Source organism: Fulmarus glacialis, unplaced genomic scaffold, assembly GCF_000690835.1.
Source record: "Fulmarus glacialis isolate BGI_N327 unplaced genomic scaffold, ASM69083v1 scaffold12269, whole genome shotgun sequence".
NCBI classification, from domain to species: domain Eukaryota; kingdom Metazoa; phylum Chordata; class Aves; order Procellariiformes; family Procellariidae; genus Fulmarus; species Fulmarus glacialis.
The window spans coordinates 7,229-27,623 of record NW_009235294.1 but is presented as its reverse complement, the minus strand read 5'-3'; the positions used below and the strand labels follow the sequence as shown (position 1 = coordinate 27,623).

Below are 20,395 nucleotides of genomic sequence, written 5' to 3'. Positions count from 1 at the left end.
GACATTTAAAGCATAAGTTCACTGAAACTTTTGCTGGAACAATTGCTGTTTATCATATGTTACCTGTATCTTTTAGCATCAAAGAAGAATCATACCCAGTGTAATTTCCTTTGAAGCAAAGTGTGTACCCTTGCAGTGCTGGAAGAAAAATGTTTGTGGATAAGGCTGATGAAACATTGGCAGCACTCTGCAGTTGGATGCCATTTACATGACTGCAGTTTCTTTTGTTATCCCTTAACGTGTTCTTTTGACAAGTAGCAATTTTATTGTCTTTGCGGCTGGCTGCTGAAATTCAAGAGGATTTTTTTCTTTGTTTTTTTTTGTTTTCAATTCTGAATGCAGAGGTGAAAATTCTGTTCCTTTTAGTTCTACAGAAAGTATTTACAATTCCCCCAGGAGGCAATCTGAATACAGATTTTTCTCTTGTCAAAGCGGTAATTTACAGGTGGATGTTTTTTCATTGTGGGTTTGAGCACAGCCAGAAGCTGTACTGCACACCAGTTCCTGAGCCTTGCCAAGGTAAACCTGTGCAGTGACATTGGGGTCAAGTCAAAGAGATTAGATCCAGCATTATGTGAAACTTGACTTTTTTAGTCCTTTCAGATATGTCTTCTGAAAATGACTTTATTTTTACACTTTTTAAACTTTTAAAATTTTTTTTCCTTACGCACTGATCTCCTTCCTTCCCCCAAACATTCACACTTAGCGCTGAAGTTTTGAATGTCTTTTCCTTGATAGTGATTTCTTCCCAAAGACAGTTTGAAATCCCTACAGCCATTCTCGAGTTATGGGATTGCCTCTGGTACCTCCTGATTTTCAACAGGGCTCATCATTGTTCCCTCCCTCAGTCCTATGTGCGATGTTGCAGCTTTTACATAGGTAGTGGATCATGACTGGTTCTTCCTTTTTACAGACATCTGCATTGCACGAGGAATTATATTCACCTGAACCTCTTCACCTCTTTTATCCTCCGGGCTATATCTGTCTTCATTAAAGACTCAGTGGTGAAGTGGATGTACAGCACAGCCACACAAGACCACCAGTGGGAAGGACTTATCTCCTTCCAGGTAGGGGCAGACACTGTGGTGGTTCTCAGGATATTGGAGTCATCACTGTGGTGTGTCTTGCATGACAGCAGGTAACTTCATTTTGTACAACAAGGGTTGTACAAAATGCTGCTCTTCAGTCCACGGAGTTTCTCTGAAACTTGTAGCGCAATGATGTATGCGGTTGTAGTTGTTCCACCTCGGGCTTGGTACAGGCAAGTCGTTGATGCCGTGGCATGTTTCTCTGCCTGTGGGAAGTTTGCCTCTACTAGAGCGAGGAAACATGAAGAGGTGGATTTTTGATATATGTATACAAATGCCCATCTCTTCTTCCCATGCTGCAGGTTCATTTCTTCTAGCAGTGACAAGGGGGCATTCATTTCCCTAAGCCAGCACCTTTTGTGATAGGACTGTCCATCTTGTATAATGACCAAATTAGTTGGTCATTCTTAGAGATCTTTATAATCTGTTAATGACGGAAAAAAGGGAAGCATCTGATTAAAATGCAAATTTGAAAGCATTTAGAAAAGCTTTGGAGGAACAGGCTAATTAAATACTTCTAATCGAAGGAAGAGGATATACAGCTCTTCTGTGAATATGATGAAAGCATGCCTTTCCCCCTTTAGATTTGGAATACAAAATGTACTTGAATCTTCAAAGAAAGGGATTTTCATTATTTGTATAGCTCTTGTGGTTCTAGAACACGGGTACAGCATTTGCTGCTGCAATACAGGGTTGGGGTCGTAAAGGGTATGTCTTCTGATGCATACTTCGTACCCATCCTTTTCTGACACTCTGCCGAAGGCTTAAGTGCTAATAGCACGTAGTGAATCTCATGTGACGGTTGATTTCTTCTCATCTGCAATGTATGAATTGGCAGAAAATAACATTGTAATACATATCTTAAATGGTTTGGAAATGTTCACATTGGATTGTCAATCATTCCCTCCTTTCAGAAAAACCTAGGCTTTATGCTTTCACACATGGTTTATCCAATAGTGGTTTCATCAGATCCGATGGATATACTAATTAGGTAATCAGGTTTCATACTTATCTAAAGCCCTGCTGACCACCTCTCTGTAATTTACCAGCTAAGAGAGATTTTGCACTTAAATGTGGTGCACTGGGCAATATTGCTGTTCTATCAAAAATCTTTTGCTTTGGAAAATAGTCAACGTTATGGCATCCCCTATTTGCTCTTTAATAGAGAAATTCTCAGCTGCAGAACAATATTTGGGGAATCGAAAAGATTCACTGCAGTTGTTACAGTACCTTTCACTTGCTCTTCTTTTCATCTTTGTGTTGTGCTTTTCAAATTATAATCCACTGATTATTGATGAAAAATGCAGAACATGTAATTTTTAATTTTTTTTTAAAGGTGGAATGTTGTTGAAAGCATCTATCTGTTGTGTATAGCACCTATTACTGGCTTCTGTCCTTTCAGTACTCAAATGTGTTTAATTTAGCAAGCATTGTTTTGAGGAGCAAGTAAGAGTAGGAGAGAGAACTAGTCTTTTGAGTTAGCATCCTTTTTTTTCTCAGCCCCTATTGCATTCATTTGGGCTGTGCTTTCTTCCGTCACAGGAATCACTCAGCTGCCGCTTGGTCTTTGTGATGATGCAGTATTGTGTGGCTGCAAACTACTACTGGTTGCTGGTGGAGGGCATGTACCTGTACACGCTGCTGGTACTTTCAGTCTTTTCTGAGCAGAGAATTTTTCGGCTTTATCTCTGCATTGGCTGGGGTAAGTTGATCTTTCCGTACGTCCACCTGTGGCTGCGTGCACTGGCGGATGGTATAATAGGAAAAAACACTGTGTGTCTGTCGTAGCACTGCCCAGTTCAAGTCCTGCACTCTCCATTCCCTTTTTGTTCCCTTACCTTATTTGAGCTGGAGGGTGCTGAGCCAGCACAGCTCCTGGATGCTTGCAGCGTAGAGGCTGTGGGTGCATAACAGAGGGGCCGTGTGGCACCGCAGAAACTCCCTAAACCAGTGGCAGGCACGTGGTACTTCTCCTGCAAGACGTCAGCTTCCCAATACAAAAGATGCGTGGGTGATTCCAGGTGAGTGTGGACCTTCATGGACTGCCCTGCTTCATCTCCTGAAAGTTTCCCGTTGCGTTCAAAGATGTGTTAACTACTTGTGGTGCAAAATAGCAATGATAACTTGTATCTGGTCAAGGATAACAGTAGAGAAATGGTGGCAGCATGAGCTAGGGGGATGCAAAGGGGCTGATGAACAAGGGGCTGCTAGCAGGGAGTTGTCAGGTTGGTTATGTGGGCAGAGCAGGTCCAGTAATGATTGACGGGCAAAAGAGCGGTCAAGGTGCACGTGCCATGGGCACATGTGTGCTTGAGATTAAAGACTGTGATGCCTTGAAATCAGTTGGTTGAGCCAGAGTTGCTTTCTGTAGGAATGCTAAAGCTTTGATTCTTTCACTGTCCAGTTAGCCTGAAAGTATATTACTGTTCAGGATTAATCCTATTTTTGGAATGATCCCTTGTGTGCTTTTATTGTGTTCTCTCCCTCTTCTCCCCGCTCCCCTTTTGGTGGAAATCAGGTGACTTTTGGAAAGCTGAAAGTAAATCCAAGTAAATACTGCAAGTGCTTTCACAGACATTAGTTTGAACATTTAAATTGCTTTGACTGTCCTCTCTATGGATTTGCCACCTGTGAATATTCTAGCAAATTAGTTCACTGGTAAAATGCATATAAATGGCTTACAGTGAATTACCCAATTCTACTGAACAGCAATATATGAGGAGCAAAGGCTTTCTGGCACATTGATGGGAATAAATAAATGCAAGTAATAGCAGTTTCCTGCTGGAGAGTTTTAGTTAAAAAGTTCTATATCTTCCATTATTGTTTTATATAGGAGATGCAGCAAAAGCAACGGCATCTTGTATAACATTTGAACTATGTATGTTTTAATCGTATTTTATGAATAACCATACCCTCAATTTAAAAAAAAAAAAAAAAGAAAGGGTTGGGGAGCTATCCTGAAACACTGACTAAGGTCATGAGAGGACATGGAAAACAAATTAGAGCAAAATTATTATCTAGCCAAATTCTAAGGGTATTGTGTTGTTTTATAGGTAAGGGATAGGATGGTTTTGATCTGAATCACTTCTAGGCAGAGTTTGTCTCTTGCAAAAGCAGAAGGTAGAAACAGAAGACACTGTTTTGTTTTTGTTTTTCCTTTACAATGGAAGTTTTGCTACTGTATATTGAATTTCTGGATGAGTTTGTGGAAATGAGTGGCAATGCCAGAACTTGGCACTGGATATATGGGTTTCATCCAAGCTTCCTAGAAAAGCTCTGCCCTTGCCATTCAATCCTCATCTGTACAGTTTCTTGCTATTCCAGCCATGGCTTGCATGTGCAAACCTTGCCAATGATTCTCCATCTTCAAATGCAGAAGCATCTGCTATTTCAGTGCTCCCAGATTAGTTATACCAGATAACAGTTTCGTCTCTAACAAGTGGAAAGAGATGAAGATTTTTTCCACTCTTTCTTGCTTCTTCACTGGTGATTCCATTTTTTGGGTGCTCAGGTCCCTCACCAGGTACCTTTCTGCTGTATGGAATGCTTAGAAGACTCTTTTTTTTTTTTTTTTTTTTAGCAGCATGATAGCCTCAGCATAATGCCGAGGTTTCAGAGAGCCAGTAGGTTCCTGTTTGAGCTGGGAGAGTCCTGCTCTTTGAAATAGTTTATCGACTGTAAAAATAAAGCTGTATCAAAAAATAAGTATCTATTTGATTGTCAGAGCTGATTTGATATCCTGACCCTTTGTTCTGTTAATGAATTGTCCTCTTACAGGATAATTTCTTAACTTGTTCATTACTCATCATTTGATGAATATTTATCTTTTAAAATTTCGTATATGTATTGTTCACAAACTTAGTGGGTGCTAGTCATTTCATGTTGTTATTTCTTCTTATTATAACTGAACTTTGTGATTGCTCACAGGCCATATGGTATTGTTTTTGCTGTCTGAATAGCTTCCGCAATCCCCTGTGTGATCACATATGTTTGCGCTTGTACTTCTCTCAAATGTACATATGAATAAAACTGTGTATTCTCCTCAAGGTTTTTGTCCACCTGAGTGTTTGCACATACTCTCGGAGATGATGTTTGCCCTGTTGTACTTCTTTTGAGGAACAACAGGTCTCAGAACAAATTATTTTCTCAGGTAATCCCAAGCAAAACTGTAAAGTAAGGGCCAGCTTTCAAATAGGTAGAAATGTCCCAATATCTATTTCTCTCCAAGCTTTTAAACTGCTATATTAAGTAACTCTATATTGTGTTATAACAGGGGAAAAAGTCCATGTAGTTGTGTAAATAAAAAAAAAAGTACTTCTCCCATTTTATGCCTAACATGATCATTTCATCTCAATTCAAAACATGGAAAGGGTAAACCTGCTTTTCAAATAGAAACATGTAAAAGATACCGTACCTAGTCTGTGTTTTCCTAGGAACAGTTAGCAGAAAGTGAGGAGTGTGAAGAAAAATTAATAAATATTTCCCAAATATATTTTTGCTATATGATAATTTCAGGTCAATTCTTAATGTTATTAGGCGGTAGTCCATTTAGTATCAGTTCAAATGAGTAATTATTCTTTGCTGTTGAAGTGTTTTATAAGGGGAAAAATATATTTATCTCATGTTACTGTACTTTGCAGAAGCTAGAAAAGTTATAAAATCTTGATAGACCTAAGGAAACTAATGTAGTTTTACAAGTTGGGAGTAATTTGTATCGACATCATGTATATTGATAGGATTCTATAAAACTTCCTGATTACTTGTAAGGTAACTGTATTCCTGTAACGGCCACTGCCTTGCCAAGATTTCATGCCATACTAAGCTTTGAGATGGCAGCGTTAAGTTTTTCCCATTTCGTTTAATGTGGAAAATGTCTTGCTTATGTCTTCTTTTTCTTTGTAAAAGCAGGCTTTCATACATTTGTGTCAGCCCCGAGTTCCACATATCCTACTGCAAAAACAATGGTTTATGCCATTTTCAAAGCTGATGGAGGAAAAAAAAGCAGAACCACTAACAGCGTCAACAAACAAAATTCTGCATAGGCTAATGGCAGAGCAGGTAGATGAGTTGCTCCCTTCAGTCTGGAGGTCAGCACAACAGCAGCTAAACAGGATGTTGACTCAGATAGGCGTTACCACTTGCAGAAACAAAACCTGTTGCTATGCATTGCTGGTACCTGGTGTTCCTTCCTCTGGCACAGGAGAAATCCTTGCCCACGGAGCTCACTAGAATAGAGAGAAAAAACATTTGCAGAAGAAGGGGGAAAGAAAACAATGTAACTAATGAGATCAAGATGATTACTTTTTTGGTTGGTTTGTTACTCGGCATGTGCAGACTGCTCTTAATCGGGGTGTCCAGGACCCCAACTCAGTGTTCATCGTGTCCGAGCCCAAGTGAAGAGTCACTGAGCTTGGCATTGACTTCAAGCAGCTGTGTCAGTGCTGCACACTCCGGAGAAGAGCAGTTCATGCTGTTACTCTGCTGTATGCATCTTTCAGCAGCTTTTAGGGGAAGAAGGACCTGTTCGCATTCAGAAGCAGGGAGGAGGGAGGAATGGGGAAACAACAGCAACGTCGCACAGTGACTGTGTGCGACATCCAGGTGGGAAGAATGACAGGAGACAATTTTCAGCACTAAAGGCTAAGAAGAAGATGTTAATAACAAGCTGAACATTCTCTGAGCTTCTGTGGCAATTTTACACCCAGCTGCACTTGCAGCAGGGAAACTGCCATAAAAAATAAATATTCCCCTTCCTTCCAAGCCTTGACAATCCAAACTTGCTCTAAGGAAGAATACTTTGAGGGAATGAAGCTATTAAAGGCAGGAAGCCTGGCTAGGGTGTCAAAATCTACATCTTGATTGCAAGGAAGATCTGACTGGAACAGAGCCAGTAAGAAACCTTCCTTCTGAAGCCCAGTACGAACTCAGTGTAGCAACAGGATGCATTCGTTGCACTAACCACTTCTTGTCTCTTTTTAAATGAAAACCGTGTTTCAGATAAGGATGTAAAAGTGGGTTTTGTGTCCAGACTGATCTTGGTAGGAAATGCATCTGTCAGGAGTTCCTCTTAATTGTCTTTACTCTTTGTCTTCCGGATTACACTCTTTAATGCTTTTCCTTTTTTAGGAGGAAAAACATTTTGTCTTTTCTTCTCACATCTTCAATGCTCTTTCTACATCTAGTCATATTTATTTATCACTTCTTTCAGTTCCTCATCACATACTTCTTGCATTCGTATGTCAAGCAGTTGATCAAGTCAGACCATCCTGGATGGTTTCTGAGAGAAAGATTGGAGTTCTTCTGACAACAGTAGTGTCCTTCTGGTTTGTGTGCCTGATTGTCTCCGAGGTTGAACTTCTCACCACGTGGAAACCAGTGATGTCAGGTTACATCTGAAATATGAGCTTATACACAAACTCATCAGTCCTAAAATGCTGTATTCAGAATATGTCCGTATTTAAGGGTCTCGGCAGGATGGTAGTGCTCCTACAGAGACAAATTTACTTCAGGAAGAATCTCTAATAAGCACGTGAGGATGAGGGGAGCCTTTCTTGCTCCTCATACATCTTTCTCCCCTGAAAGTGCCTTTACGTACATATGCAAAGCTAGAAATATCGTGTGTCTGTAGAATGAAAACTTGTTTGCACATGGAGATAAGGGACGGAAGGAAAGGTGGTATGGAATAGCACCACCTGGTGACACCTTTCATGGTAACTGCTACTTAGTGGACTCCAGAACAAGCCTGAGCTTTTCTATTCTGTTACCAAAATATCTCGGACCAATTCAATGGAGAGACTGATTTCTACATGCTGTTACCAAGACATGGTAGCTTCCATTAGCAGCTCCACAAATTGCTCTCCTCTCTGCTCATTAGGAACAATGGGGCATTGTGAAAACATCAACCAAACAGTGGTTGCTGTGCAGAATTTCTCACAGCTTTCTTCTCTTACCTACCCCATCCTATTATCATTCTGGATAATGCCTGGTTTTCCCACTTTTTTTTTTTTTCTTACTATGCAGACACCTTGTCAGGTGTAGAATATATAAGCTAGAGTGAAAATAAGTAAGTCGTGCTGCTTATTTATTCAGTGGGGTGTTAAGATGTTGATTTGACAGTTCCATTACTTCATCATCTATAATATATATTATTATCGCAGCCTATAATTCAGATGCCCTGTCATTTGAAGTTGGACTTTATTAGCTGAGCTGTTGGCATGCTTATTTCCTAGTATACTTGACGGATTTCATAATCACCATGTAGTGTTCAAAGATTTTTGGTTAGTTATCAGCCTGCAAGAATTAACATGGCAGAGGCTATTATGAGCAGGCTGTTGCAGTGTCTGGCATCTTCAGCAGTGATGCAGTACAGACAAAATAGACATTACCATTTCCAGAATTCAGAGACCTTTCTGTGGTCCGTTAATCTGGGCAAAGATCAATCTCAAAGCTTTCTGTATGACAAGAAGCAAAACCAGAAAGAGTTCAGCCTGTATCTTAAATAAGTGCACCCGATAAATGGGTGCAGTTTTTTCTCAGATACCTGATACTTGAATAGCAGCAGCAAGAGAAAGAGGTGTAGGACTGAAACTCAAATGCACTAAAAAAGCTGCATGTTGGGAGCCCAGGACTGGAATACAACGCTGATTCTGTTAATGAATGATAGTCATTTGTAGAGTTTATTCAAGGAGCTGTATACAGTTTGCTTCCACTGCCTACTCAAGCCAGCCAAATTTCTCTTGACTGAGTGAAGTAACCAGAATATTTGTATTTGTGCCAGTTAATGCATGTTAATTAGGTATCAAGATTGTAAATTAATCTATGGAGAGCCTCAGTGAGCCTTGCAAACTACAGTTATTGCAGAGATGCTGCAGACTTGCTCTTTTGCAGTTGTGAATGACTTCTACAGACTTGAGGTGGATTAGGGAATGTTCTTGGGGCAGTCTCCTCTTTAGATCTTGACTAGGGCTTTGGAAAGCTGGATGCATTCCCATCTGCTGAGAGTGCCCCAGACAGTTTTCAGAGCCACCCATTTCTTAGGACAAGACTTCTGAATTTGGTAGATGTCAGATGGTATCCAGGTAGAATTTGCACTGATGTTCAAAGCTTAGATGTATGTATTGCACTGTTAAGCCTTGGTGTCTCAGATTAAAATGTGTATTGCTAGCATGGAAAATAATGTGACTGATGGTGTTGCAACACCAAGGCACCAGGGGCCTGCATCACAAGTAGGAATGGGCAGAGGATGTTGAACAAGTCACCTTGTACATGCTGCCTATTAATTTGTATAATATTTGCCTAGCAGGATGTTGATGCAGTTCAATAATACCAGCCTCTCTCTAGCTAGGCTCTTTTGAAATATAATATTAATAGCAGATTCTCAGTTCAAATGTCAAGCAATGCGATTAAATATGGAGAGATTTCTGATGTATCCAGAAAATGGAGATACCCACAAATCATTATTGTTATCACTCGATATATCAGTTCCTTCCACTGACATACAGCCTTTGTGCTCTCAGGGTTCATGTCTTATCCTGTAAGTTTCATATTAAGATATCTTAATTCTCAGAAGAGTCAAGCAAGGAGTAATTCAAACTATAATTAGTTTCTATGAGTCAAAGGCTCATTTGTGTTTGGAAGTGATTTGCAATGAGCCTGTCCTTAATCTCTTAAGCCACTATCGAGGCAGCATGGAGTTCTCAGTAACTTTGCTCCCAAAACGTTGTGTACTCTCAGTATCCAGTACACCCATGGAACATGTTCAACCACTTGCCCCAATAATCTCTACTCAATTCATTATCTTTGCTATTATTCTAACTATTGGTATTTTTTTCTTGCTGCTGTTTATTTTCTCTTTTTTTTTTTTTTTTTTTTTAACAGATTAAGGAGAATAATTGGCCTTTTGTGTCTGTAGTATTTAGCTGTTCTGATAGTAGAGAAAGAATACAGTACAACAAGAGAGAAGGTTTTTACTGATAATACCCAGTACAGATACTGCTTGTAGATTTTCAGGCTGCAAGAGATCACCAATTTCCCTGTGGCTTCTGCTGTCAGGAGCCGTGTATTTGCCCTGTGCAGTGCTTACTGCTGCACACTGATGTTCTTGTGGTCCCTTACCATACTGGTTCTCAACAATGCAATAATAAAGCACATTAAATGTTGCCCTTCCTATACCATGTACATACAGCATCGGACACTGTCCAAGGAGGTATCCAGAGGAATTAGACCATCTTGATCTTAGGCAGAAATTCTTCATCCTGCTTGTTGAGTCTCAACCTGCTCTCCTTCCTCGTGGGCTTTTCTGGCATTCCCTGTACTGAGAATTGGTTGGTAGATGCACTTTAAAATTATTTTTCAAGACCTAGGCATTTCATAAATGAAAGAAATTAATTTGAGAGCCTTTGACATTGTAAAGCAAGTAATGACTGCCAGGTTATTTGGCTTTTCTCTCTTCCCTTTACACCCCGGATAAACTGACCAACCGTAGCACATGCGCTGTCAGGTAAGTGTAGGACTAAGCCTCTTCTCAAGACCAGATGCATCTGCTGCCTTTGCTGCAGCCACTCCTGTCCATGCCAGTACCGCAGCCCAAACTTGGGACTTCTCTGTGGGGGAGGCCTGAGCACACTTGCTATGTGTCATGTGCCCAGACTCCCCTTTGCCACTGGGGGTACGCGGGGCTGAGCGTGCTCCAGCCCCGACGCCGATAGACAGCCTGAGCTTGGTGCTGCCTGAATACAGCGTAGCTGACCCACAGGCAGAAATGTGGATGCAAAGGTTCAGGTCTGCGCTCCTCTTTAGCGTGAGTCTAGAGCCTAGCAGAGCTTCCAGAAATATTGTTCCCTTGGCCCCTCTGTGAAACTTTCCACGGAAAAGCTGGTATATGCTGAGTATGGGGGTGATGGTCTGTTGTTGCTCATTTTTCATGCCTGTTAGGAGCTAGGTGGGGGCCAGGCAAAATGAGTTACGTCTATTAGTCACTTGCAGGTTAGACGACTCTTCCCACCATTGACAGCCATCTGCGCTGGGTAGGAGCTGCAATCCTGCCACCAGTTAATTATGTTGCTCATCATTATGTGGGGGGTTTGTCCTCTCTGCTTTTCCCTCTCTCTTAATGTCAGTGTCAACCTTGTCTCCTCTTTTCCCAGGTGTGCCAATGCTGTTTGTTATCCTCTGGGGAATTGTCAAGTACCTTTATGAAGATGAGGGGTTGGTTTAGTTCTGATTTTTCTAGCTATCTCATTTGTGCTGTATGTGTGCACTGGCAGGTCGTTGTTTGCTTTCTGTTCGGTGTGGTTTGCTTTGGCAATGTGCTGAAACCTCACATAATTGCTTCTGTTTTGTCTGAAGGTCTTGCATAACATTTCAGAAAGGAGCATATGTTTCTGCATGTCTGAATGAATCTATCCTTTTGCAGGTCAAGGAAAGGTATGTTTTGTTTTTCTGTGGTTACAGTATCAACAGTAGAAGTCATCATACCCAACCAAGACCACTCCTGATGCTGTGCCTTCGGGGGTAGCCTTTACAGTTATGCTTCAGAGGAAGGCAAAAACCTTCCACAGGATTCTGCCTGTGATTTGTAGTGGTTAGCTTATGCCTAGCAGCAGAGATGTGATTGCCTGTGCTTGTTTAAGCTTCCATTATGTAGATCTTCTTAAAATAAAGGCACATTCTCTGTCTGCTTATGTTAGTCTTACTGAAGTCAACTATAACCACACACAAGACTGCTGCAAAAAACAAAATATTTTTTGTCCACTTTTACCATAGCGGCTGTTCTGAAAAATTGCCTTTATATATGCTTTATGTACCAAATAGCATTGTAGTTTGTTGGTTTTTTTTTAAAAAAAAAAAAAACAAAAAAACCACAAACAACAAAAACCAAAAAAAAAAACCCCAAAAACAAGAGGGAGGAAAGTGGCTTCCTCTTCTTAGTGACAGTGTCTGCCTGGAAATATTTGGGTAGCTTTCTTTGTGATGAAGTAAATAACTTTACGCTATTTCTTTTTTATTCTAAATGTACTATTTATTCGGTCTTCCTCTTACTTAGTTTCCAAACAACCCAGCCAGCACTTTTGTAGAGGGTCCTTTTTTCTCTCTCTCCCCCCCCGACACAATCGTTGCTGGAGAGATGCTGCAATGTGAAAATTCAGTGTAGTCAGAGCCACCTCCAGACTTTTTTCTGGTGTTCGTGAGTATTGAGAACCGGCTTTTTTTTTTAGTGTCTTTCATAGTACTGAAAGAGTTCAGTCAAAGCTGCCTTTTCTGGCTTAAGCAATGCTAGGATTTTCTGACTTTCCTTTTCAAGGTTGACTTGATAATATTCTGTAGCAAGATTGTGGCCGTACCGATGTATTGCAAGTTTTGTTGAAATTATCAGAATAGATATAAGAGAACATGCGGCCTCTGAACAGGCGACGTTCCATGGGCATATCTTCCCATTGATGTAGAAAATGTATTCAAAGTGCTCATGCTGAGCCTCCTACATTATGCAGCGCTCAGAGCTGATTTATGTTTTCTATTAAGGAAAACTGTCACTCACTACCTTCAGCGGAGCTTAAAAGGGGCAATTTTGCACCTTATTGAATTTTCTAAATCTTGTATAAATATTTGTAAAATACAGCAATAAATAACCACGTTCAGCAGCTTCTCTGAAAGGCAAGATTTCTGTGCCTTGGGCGGGCATTTGCTGGAGCAGCCAGGGATATCTTTCATGCTGTTTGCCATAGCGCTGTCACCAGGGATGTGCAGCAGGCTGTAAATTTCATTTGTGACTGAACTGCTTCCCTGGTTATGAGGAATAACTGGAAGTAAATGTGGTCGGGGCTGGGAATTTGAGGCAGTCCTGTGAACGTAGCCATTTGAATGAAGGACTGAAGCCTGCAAAATTTACTTGCAGACTGGCTCCTTCTTTCCTTACTTGTACGAGTGTAAACTCCTTTAGAAAGCAGTTGCTGTTTTAATAAGTGAGCTATTGAAAAAGACTTTGTCCAGATTACAAATAAAATTAAAAGGCAAGCTGTCGTTCTTAGTTATTAGACTGTGCCTAAAGAGCTGATACTTACACATCTTTGTTTCTATCTGCAATTAATTATGGGAGCAAGACAGCCAGCCTACAATCTTTTTTAAAAAAAGAGCCATTCAGCTGTATGTCTTCAAGGTAAAAATTCGGTGTTTTCATTTTTAGAAAAAGAATACCAGATTGGTAAGCAAAGGCAGAAACTTCCCAGTAGCGTTTGTTTCACTGGACCAATTCTCCATTCACAGCTCTGAGGCTATTAGTTGCCAAGCATCTTCTGAGTGGTCCTGAGCAACCTGCAGGTATAGATCCCAAACACAATAGGTGTTGGTGTATTTATCAGTGTGGCAAATGGACAAGAAATCATGGACACTTTTTATTTTCTGGACACTTTAATAGCTGTGACACTTTTAATTGGGCTGTAGTGGCATTTTTATTGCACATATTTATATAAATTTGAAAGTAGCTAAAACTGTTCTGTGCCACAGGAAGCAAATTAATACACACAGAAATGTAGCAGAGTTAATGTAAAGAATCATTTCTCAGCCTCTGTCATTATCAGGAAATTTTAAAATTGCCTCTGCTTCCACTGCAGCTAGTCAGAAAATTAAGACTCCACTTCCAGCCATGCCTATTATCCCACTGGTCTTGAGGCATTCAAATAAAATTAATTTTAAGGGCTCCATGAAGCTGGCTCCCAGTCACACGACCCAATTAAGATGTTCTTCTGTTACTCAGATTCCAGCTCAGGTATGCTGACTGCACACAATATGTACACCTTTTTTCTCCAGCATCTAAAATACAATTGAATTGTAGGTTGTGGAGCTGCTGGTTGCAATAATATGCTTGTTATATGCACTAAACTGAAATTGAAAGGAAAAATGAAATCCTGAGCCCTTCTCGGGCTTGCGGTACCTGCAAGGGAATACGGAATTGCCCCAGCCAAGCTGCTTCACTTTCCTCTCTAGTATGTGAGCGCATGTGGGTGTGTGGTTGTAGCATGGATCCCTACCACGTGCTGCACGGTTTGCTAGTTTCTCTCAAGTTGACTGTCCCATTACAAGGTTGGGGAGGGTTTACTCTCCACCAACATCACCCAAGCTGAAGTTTCATAGACCTGTTAAGAAACCCTAGGGAAAATTGAGCATATATATGTTTTAGATGAGATTTGGAGATGAAGAGAAACTTGTTTTGTGAAGGAACCTATGTTTTCTGTAGTGCTGTTTCACAGTTTATGTTTCACAGCCTGTGTAGCTCAGAAACTTGCTGGCTTTACTGTTGACTATTGCTTTTGAGTAATGCTGAGCAATATGGCAGGAGGCTAACAAAGTTATTTCGTAGAAATATTAAGAATACTGTCGCTGCAGCAACGAGTGAAGTGGCACGTGAACACTGCCCCAACACCTGGGCCATTGTGCACACATGTAGCCCACGACACGGTTGGGGGTGGCTGGCTGTGGCCAGGGTGGGACCTAAAAGAACTCAATGTACAAACCCCACCAGTGTAAAGTCCACTTTGAACCAGTGATCCCAAACTGTGGCTTTCAGGCATCACTTTCCTTGTGATTGTTCTCCAATATTCCTCAAGGACACAGGAATTTAAAAAGCTAAAATGAGACTTATGGGGAGAGTGAAGTATTAGATTGCCAGCAGCAGGTTACTTACTTGGCAGAGGGCTCAGCTGGCCAACAAAAGTTGGGAACTATTGCTTCCGTCTTTGATTTTACTTGCTTATAACTTTTAAAACTCCCTTTGGGCCTGAAACCTGTACATATACGCTGCAGGAGCTGGAGTTTGCTGCCTTAATTGCTTTCTCCTGGTTGAAATTAGTAGGTCCTTTTTGAAAATAAGGACAAATAAAATAGGTGACTGATCTAAATATTGATACGAGAAAAGTGATGGTAGGTAATGGGATAAAGAACTATCGAACAGTTAAATAATAAGATGACCTGACATTGAAGACTGAAGAGTAATAAAAAATAATGCAGAAAGAGGAGGATAGGAACCATGCAGGAAAGGTCTGACTCAAACAGATTCCTCCCGCTTCTCCTTTCAGCCACATGACAAATTTGACCTTGGTTTTAATGGAGTAAATCTTCACAATTAACTGATGATAATTCATAGTAAATTGTGGAGGAGAGCTAGCCATTAGTGGCAAGAAGGGCCATTGAGTAGTATCCAGTTGGATTATGGTAGCTGCAATAATACAAAGCATTCAGCATTTCTAAGAAGCAACTGCATCTGTTTCCATGTCAGCATGATGTGCTTTCCTCGTATCTAGTCCTCAGTATTGTTTTCCATCTGCATTGCTGTGACAGAATGAAAAGCAGGAGATTTTAGTAACGTACTGAAACTTTTTCTTCTTGTGTCCTTTTTGCCATCTTCCTAGTTGCTGGACCAGAAACTATAACATGAATTACTGGTTGATCATCAGGCTGCCCATTCTTATTGCTATTGGGGTGAGTATGGGGCACGTGCAGCGAGCTGGCAGATTTCCTTGAGAACATGACATGATATAGTACAAAGAACAGATGTGCACATGGCTGTTGTGCATGTCCAAAGGCTAATAACCTCTGAGGGTATTGACATTTTCATTCAGAAATGTGATTTTATGAAACCAAATTGGTTTCTGTCACTGGAATTCCTGACTAGCGTTTTGTTTGTCTAATTTGGCCACACGTCGTAGTGGCAGCATATAATAACAAAACAGCATGCTGCAGCAATCCAGTTAACTCCCCTGTGTGCAGAAAGCTATGGCAGGTAGTACAGGGAGGTAGAAGATAATTTTCCAGGTACGGGGCTACAGAAGAGCAACAAATTGTGTGGCATTGTGGAGAAACGCCACGTTCTGCAGCCCCAATACTGTGTCAGTCTCAGACCTCCAGACAGGGCAAATGTGACAGCCCACACCTTTACTGTGTCTCACTCCCCAGAGACGTAAGTAAGCACCCCTGCTTTTTTTAGTGGACTGCCTGTGTTTTCAAAGGTGACTTGTGCATTCACAGAGGATGTATTTAGAGCACAATTCCTTAGCAAGGAGTTGAGTTCCGTGGCAAATTCTGCAGCTGCCGAGTAGCAGGATGCACAGGGACCTACACATGCACACACAAACCAGCTTTTTTGAACGCTTATGCACATGTGTTTCTTGATGATGATATAAATCCTTCTTTCATTTCTCCAGGTAAATTTCCTGATCTTTATCAGAGTTATATGCATCATCATCTCCAAACTACAGGCTAATTTGATGTGCAAAACTGACATAAAATGCAGGTATGTCATATGGCACTTTTCGTGCCCATCAAAATGGAAGTAGACAAGGAGGTTCATGAAAGGGGTGGGCTGACAAAGCTGATTAATGATCACAGAACTTGAGTAATGCACACGTGTGGTGTCACACATTGGTATTACTGCTTGGACAGTCAGTTCCCAGAAAAGCCTCCAGGTGAAGCCAGGGCAGGTGTTAACCTGTGTTATAGATAAACAGAAGGCTTGATCTCTGAGTTGGTCACTTTACAGTCTTCCATAATACTGGATGAATATTAATTGAGTAGATTTTTTTTTTAATACTTGCAACATATGCAAGTACTGGATGTTAAGGTCCTTGAATGCGTCCAGAGGAGGGCAACAAAGCTGGTGACAGGGCTGGAAGGAATGTCCTATGAGGAGCAGACTTTGGGCTTGTCTAGTTTGGAGAAAAGGAGGCTGAGGGTTGACCTCATTGCTCTCTACAGCTTCCTGAGGAGGGGAAGTGGAGAGGGAGGTGCTGATCTCTTCTCCCTGGTATCCAGTGATAGGACGTGTGGCAATGGTTTAAAGCTGTGCCAGGGGAGGTTTAGACTGGACATTAGGAAGCATTTCTTTACCCAGAGGGTGGTCAGACACTGGAACAGGCTTCGTAGAGAGGTGGTCAATGCCCCAAGCCCGTCAGTGTTTAAGAGGTGTTTGGACAATGCTCTTAATAACGTGCTTTAAGTTTTGTTCAGCCCTGAAGTGGTCAGACAGTGGGACTAGATGATCATTGTAGGTCCCTTCCAACTGAAGTAGTCTATTCCATTCTATCCTATCCTATTCTATTGTAATTTGAAAAAAAAAAAAAAGAGTGATAGAAATAAAAGCTTTAACTTCAATGAAGATCAAGACAGGGGTCATTTTGAGTGTTGCTCCTTGTTCTTCTTGCCAATTGTTATTGGGACAAACTTTCAATCTTGAATGCATAGGATGTTTCAAGAGAGACATCAGGGTTATCACAGAAATGTTTCATTTTTATTTTGCAGGCTTCACCCTGTCCGTATCTTTATTCTTCCTGTTATTTAATCACCTTGCTAACATTCATGGTCACATCCTTCGTTTCTGCATCTTGGAGAATATTTTTGTGTTACAGTCTGAAAAATAATGTAGAAATAACAAGTTAGCTATTGAATTAACCAGTGTGGAGCTACATGCTGTGGCAGCTGGACTGCTACTGGCGATTGACTTAGCTAGTTAGAAGTTGGGTATTTCAATGCTGCAGCCTTGTAAGCTAGACACAGCATGTATTTTGGTGCGTTCTCATCAGAGTATAGAGTTGCCTTGTATGTTATCTACCTTCTTTACCTCATGTGAAATTTTGGAAATCCTAATGCGTGTTTAGAACTCAAAGCAGAGAAAAGGACTTGTTTTAATGAGCTGTAGGCTTTGCTTTCATGCCTACTGTTTTTTTGAATATATGTGACCTTTATTTGCCAGGGTAAAATTTGCGGTGGTGGAAGGGGGGATTTTCCAGTTCTGATGGCTTGAAGCCATTTAAAAGTCTGACTGTAAATTCACCCTGTCAAGGGAGAAAGCCCTTGCCCTCATGACTTCTGCAAGCAGCAGGAAGGTTTGATGCAGATGAGCCGTTTCTCAGAGGTGCATGTTCATTCATTTCTTCATGTTGCATGTTCAAAAATCTGCTGTGTAAACAGAAAGGCTTTATCAGAATGGGATTTACCCAGCAACAGAGCGTTCTTCACTGATGGAGACTATAGTCTTGGTTGTCCATCCGGAGGTTGGTGGTTATAGCCAGAAGCTTTGAGGAAGTCTTTTACCCAAAAGAGTTCAGTTCATTGGTATGCTTCTGATGATAACAAGACCAGTAGTCAGAGATTCCTGTATGAGAATTTCGCCCCCCCCTTCTTTTCTGCTCAAAGACACTGGAAAAGATTTTGGGTGGAGGGAAGACAGAACTGCTATGTTGGAATGTGTTATTTTAAACAAGGACCAGTCTAGGTGCCCTAGAAAGTCACTAACTTAGATACTTTTGTGTATAGAAAGGAGAAAAGTGTTTTGCTCTCAGGCCAATCTTTCCTTCACCTCTCTCCTGTTGCCCATTCATTTGATGAAGAGAGAGAGCTCACTGTTCGGTATGGCAGCAAATCCCTTTTCTCTACAGAAGGACTGGAGTTGTGGAGAAACTTCTCCCCTTGCTCAGGGAAAGGATTTTCTTCAGGGAGGTCTGAATTACCCAGGAAGCCTTTTCATAGGACTTTGCATGGCTTCCTGTTTAAGGCAGAGCTCTCCAAGTATCCCATCTAGAACAATCAGCTTTCATTAAATAAGTTAGGGAATTGCTGTACACCTACACAACTCCCTTTTTTCACCCAGACGGTGCCTCCAAAGCCAATTCAGCGTCAGCCTCCCGCTTCTACCTCTATCTCAGGCAGGTGGTGGTGGAGCAGAGCCTCCATCACCAGACTTGCTGGTAGGCCGCTCATTTGAACAAGCTCCCTATCCCCTAATGCAGTGGTCTGCCCAGGTCCACTAGAGATCTGCGTTTCTGCTCACCTGTATGTGTAAACTGTTTAATTTCAATAGTTGCTTTGATTCACCATCCCTTGGTCCTTGTGTATCAAGGACATTGGCAGGCCAGTGGATGGGCTGACAGAAGCCTTGCACTTGGTATGTAACAACCCCATGCAGCAGTACGGCATGGGCACTGACTGGAGAGAAAGCAACTTTACAGAAGACCCAGGGATGCTGGAGGACAACAGGTTGAACATGATTCAGCAGTGTGCCCTTGTGACAGCATAGGCTGACTGCATACTGGGCTGCACTAGCAAGAACATAGCCAGAAGGTCAAGGGAAGTGACCGATCCCCTCCATTCAGCACTTGTGAGACTGCTTCTGGTGTCCAGGTTGAGGCTCCCCAGTAGAAGAAAGACACTGTGTCCTGTCCCTCCCACCCCATGGGACTTGCGTCAATTTTGCACAAAGCTAGTTCAGGGGCTGGACCAGGTGACATAGAAGGAGGTGCTGAAAACTGGGTTTATTCAGTCTGGAGAACAGAAGACTAAGCAAGGATTTAATTGCAGTCTTCAGCTACCTAATGGTGGTTTTGCAGAAGACAGAGCTGGAGTCTTTTCAGAGGGGCACAGTGAAAGAACAAGGGGCAGAGGTCACAAGTTATAGCAAGAGAAATTCCAATTGCATGTGGAGGTGAAAAAAAATTCACAGTGAGAGTGGTCTGAAGCTGGAAGAGAAGCCCAGAGGGCCTGTGGAGGACCTTGGAGATATTCAGAACTTGGCTGGACACAGCCCTGAGTAACCTGCTGTGAACTGGAGTTGGACCAGAGACTTCCAGAGGTCCCTTCCAACCTGAATGATTACATGATTCAGAATAGCAGCCAGCAGCCCTAGGGCACACAAGATCTAATAAGTACTGACAGCCCTGCTAGCTGAGTGATTTTGTACCTACTGAATTGTCTAAAGACAGGTTGTTGTGAGACATCGATAGGTTCTGTGGCCCAGGATAGCCCTATAAACTCCTACGCGAGGCTCAGGCATCTTTCATTAGCCTGTTGGGTGGCTAGCATGTACGTCTATCGAAAGAGAGTTAAAGACCATTCTTGTGAATGTTTTCCTGTGGTTGTATCCCTGAGCATTGCTCTCTTACAGGTGAAAAATGTTTTATTTCAGGTCGGTTTGTCTTTTTTTCCTTTGCTAGCTGTGTCTTTGAACTTGCTGTTTAAATCATGGAGTCATCGCTCACTTTAAGACAGTTGAACTGCTTTTACAAACTGTTCTGCAGTTACAGTTAGTTACAATTTTTTGAAGATTTAACCAAGATCTTTGCCAAGATATTTTTAAAAGATTCCAGTTATTGATAGATTATTTCTTTCAGGCCATCAACAAGGTAGGTTTTGATCATCTTTCCCACTTACAGATGGGGAAAAGGATACACAAGAAGACATCTCAGGTACAAGAAAGCACATGGCCTCCTCCTGAGTTTGGAAGAAGATTTTCCAGGTGAAATACAGCCAGTAGCTGAATACAGAGC

General features: G+C 41.5%; 1 protein-coding gene across 2 annotated transcripts in view; it reads left to right on the top strand.

Moving 5' to 3' along the window:
* Positions 1–20,395, top strand: part of GLP1R (glucagon-like peptide 1 receptor) — a 57,554-nt gene that overhangs the window by 30,982 nt on the left and 6,177 nt on the right. For both annotated transcript variants that reach the window (XM_009585979.1, XM_009585978.1), the window contains 5 exons: positions 914–1,067; positions 2,631–2,790; positions 11,234–11,294; positions 15,491–15,560; positions 16,283–16,371. In XM_009585979.1, the coding sequence (XP_009584274.1) occupies positions 914–1,067; positions 2,631–2,790; positions 11,234–11,294; positions 15,491–15,560; positions 16,283–16,371 (534 nt within the window). The remainder of the gene's footprint in view (positions 1–913; positions 1,068–2,630; positions 2,791–11,233; positions 11,295–15,490; positions 15,561–16,282; positions 16,372–20,395) is intronic.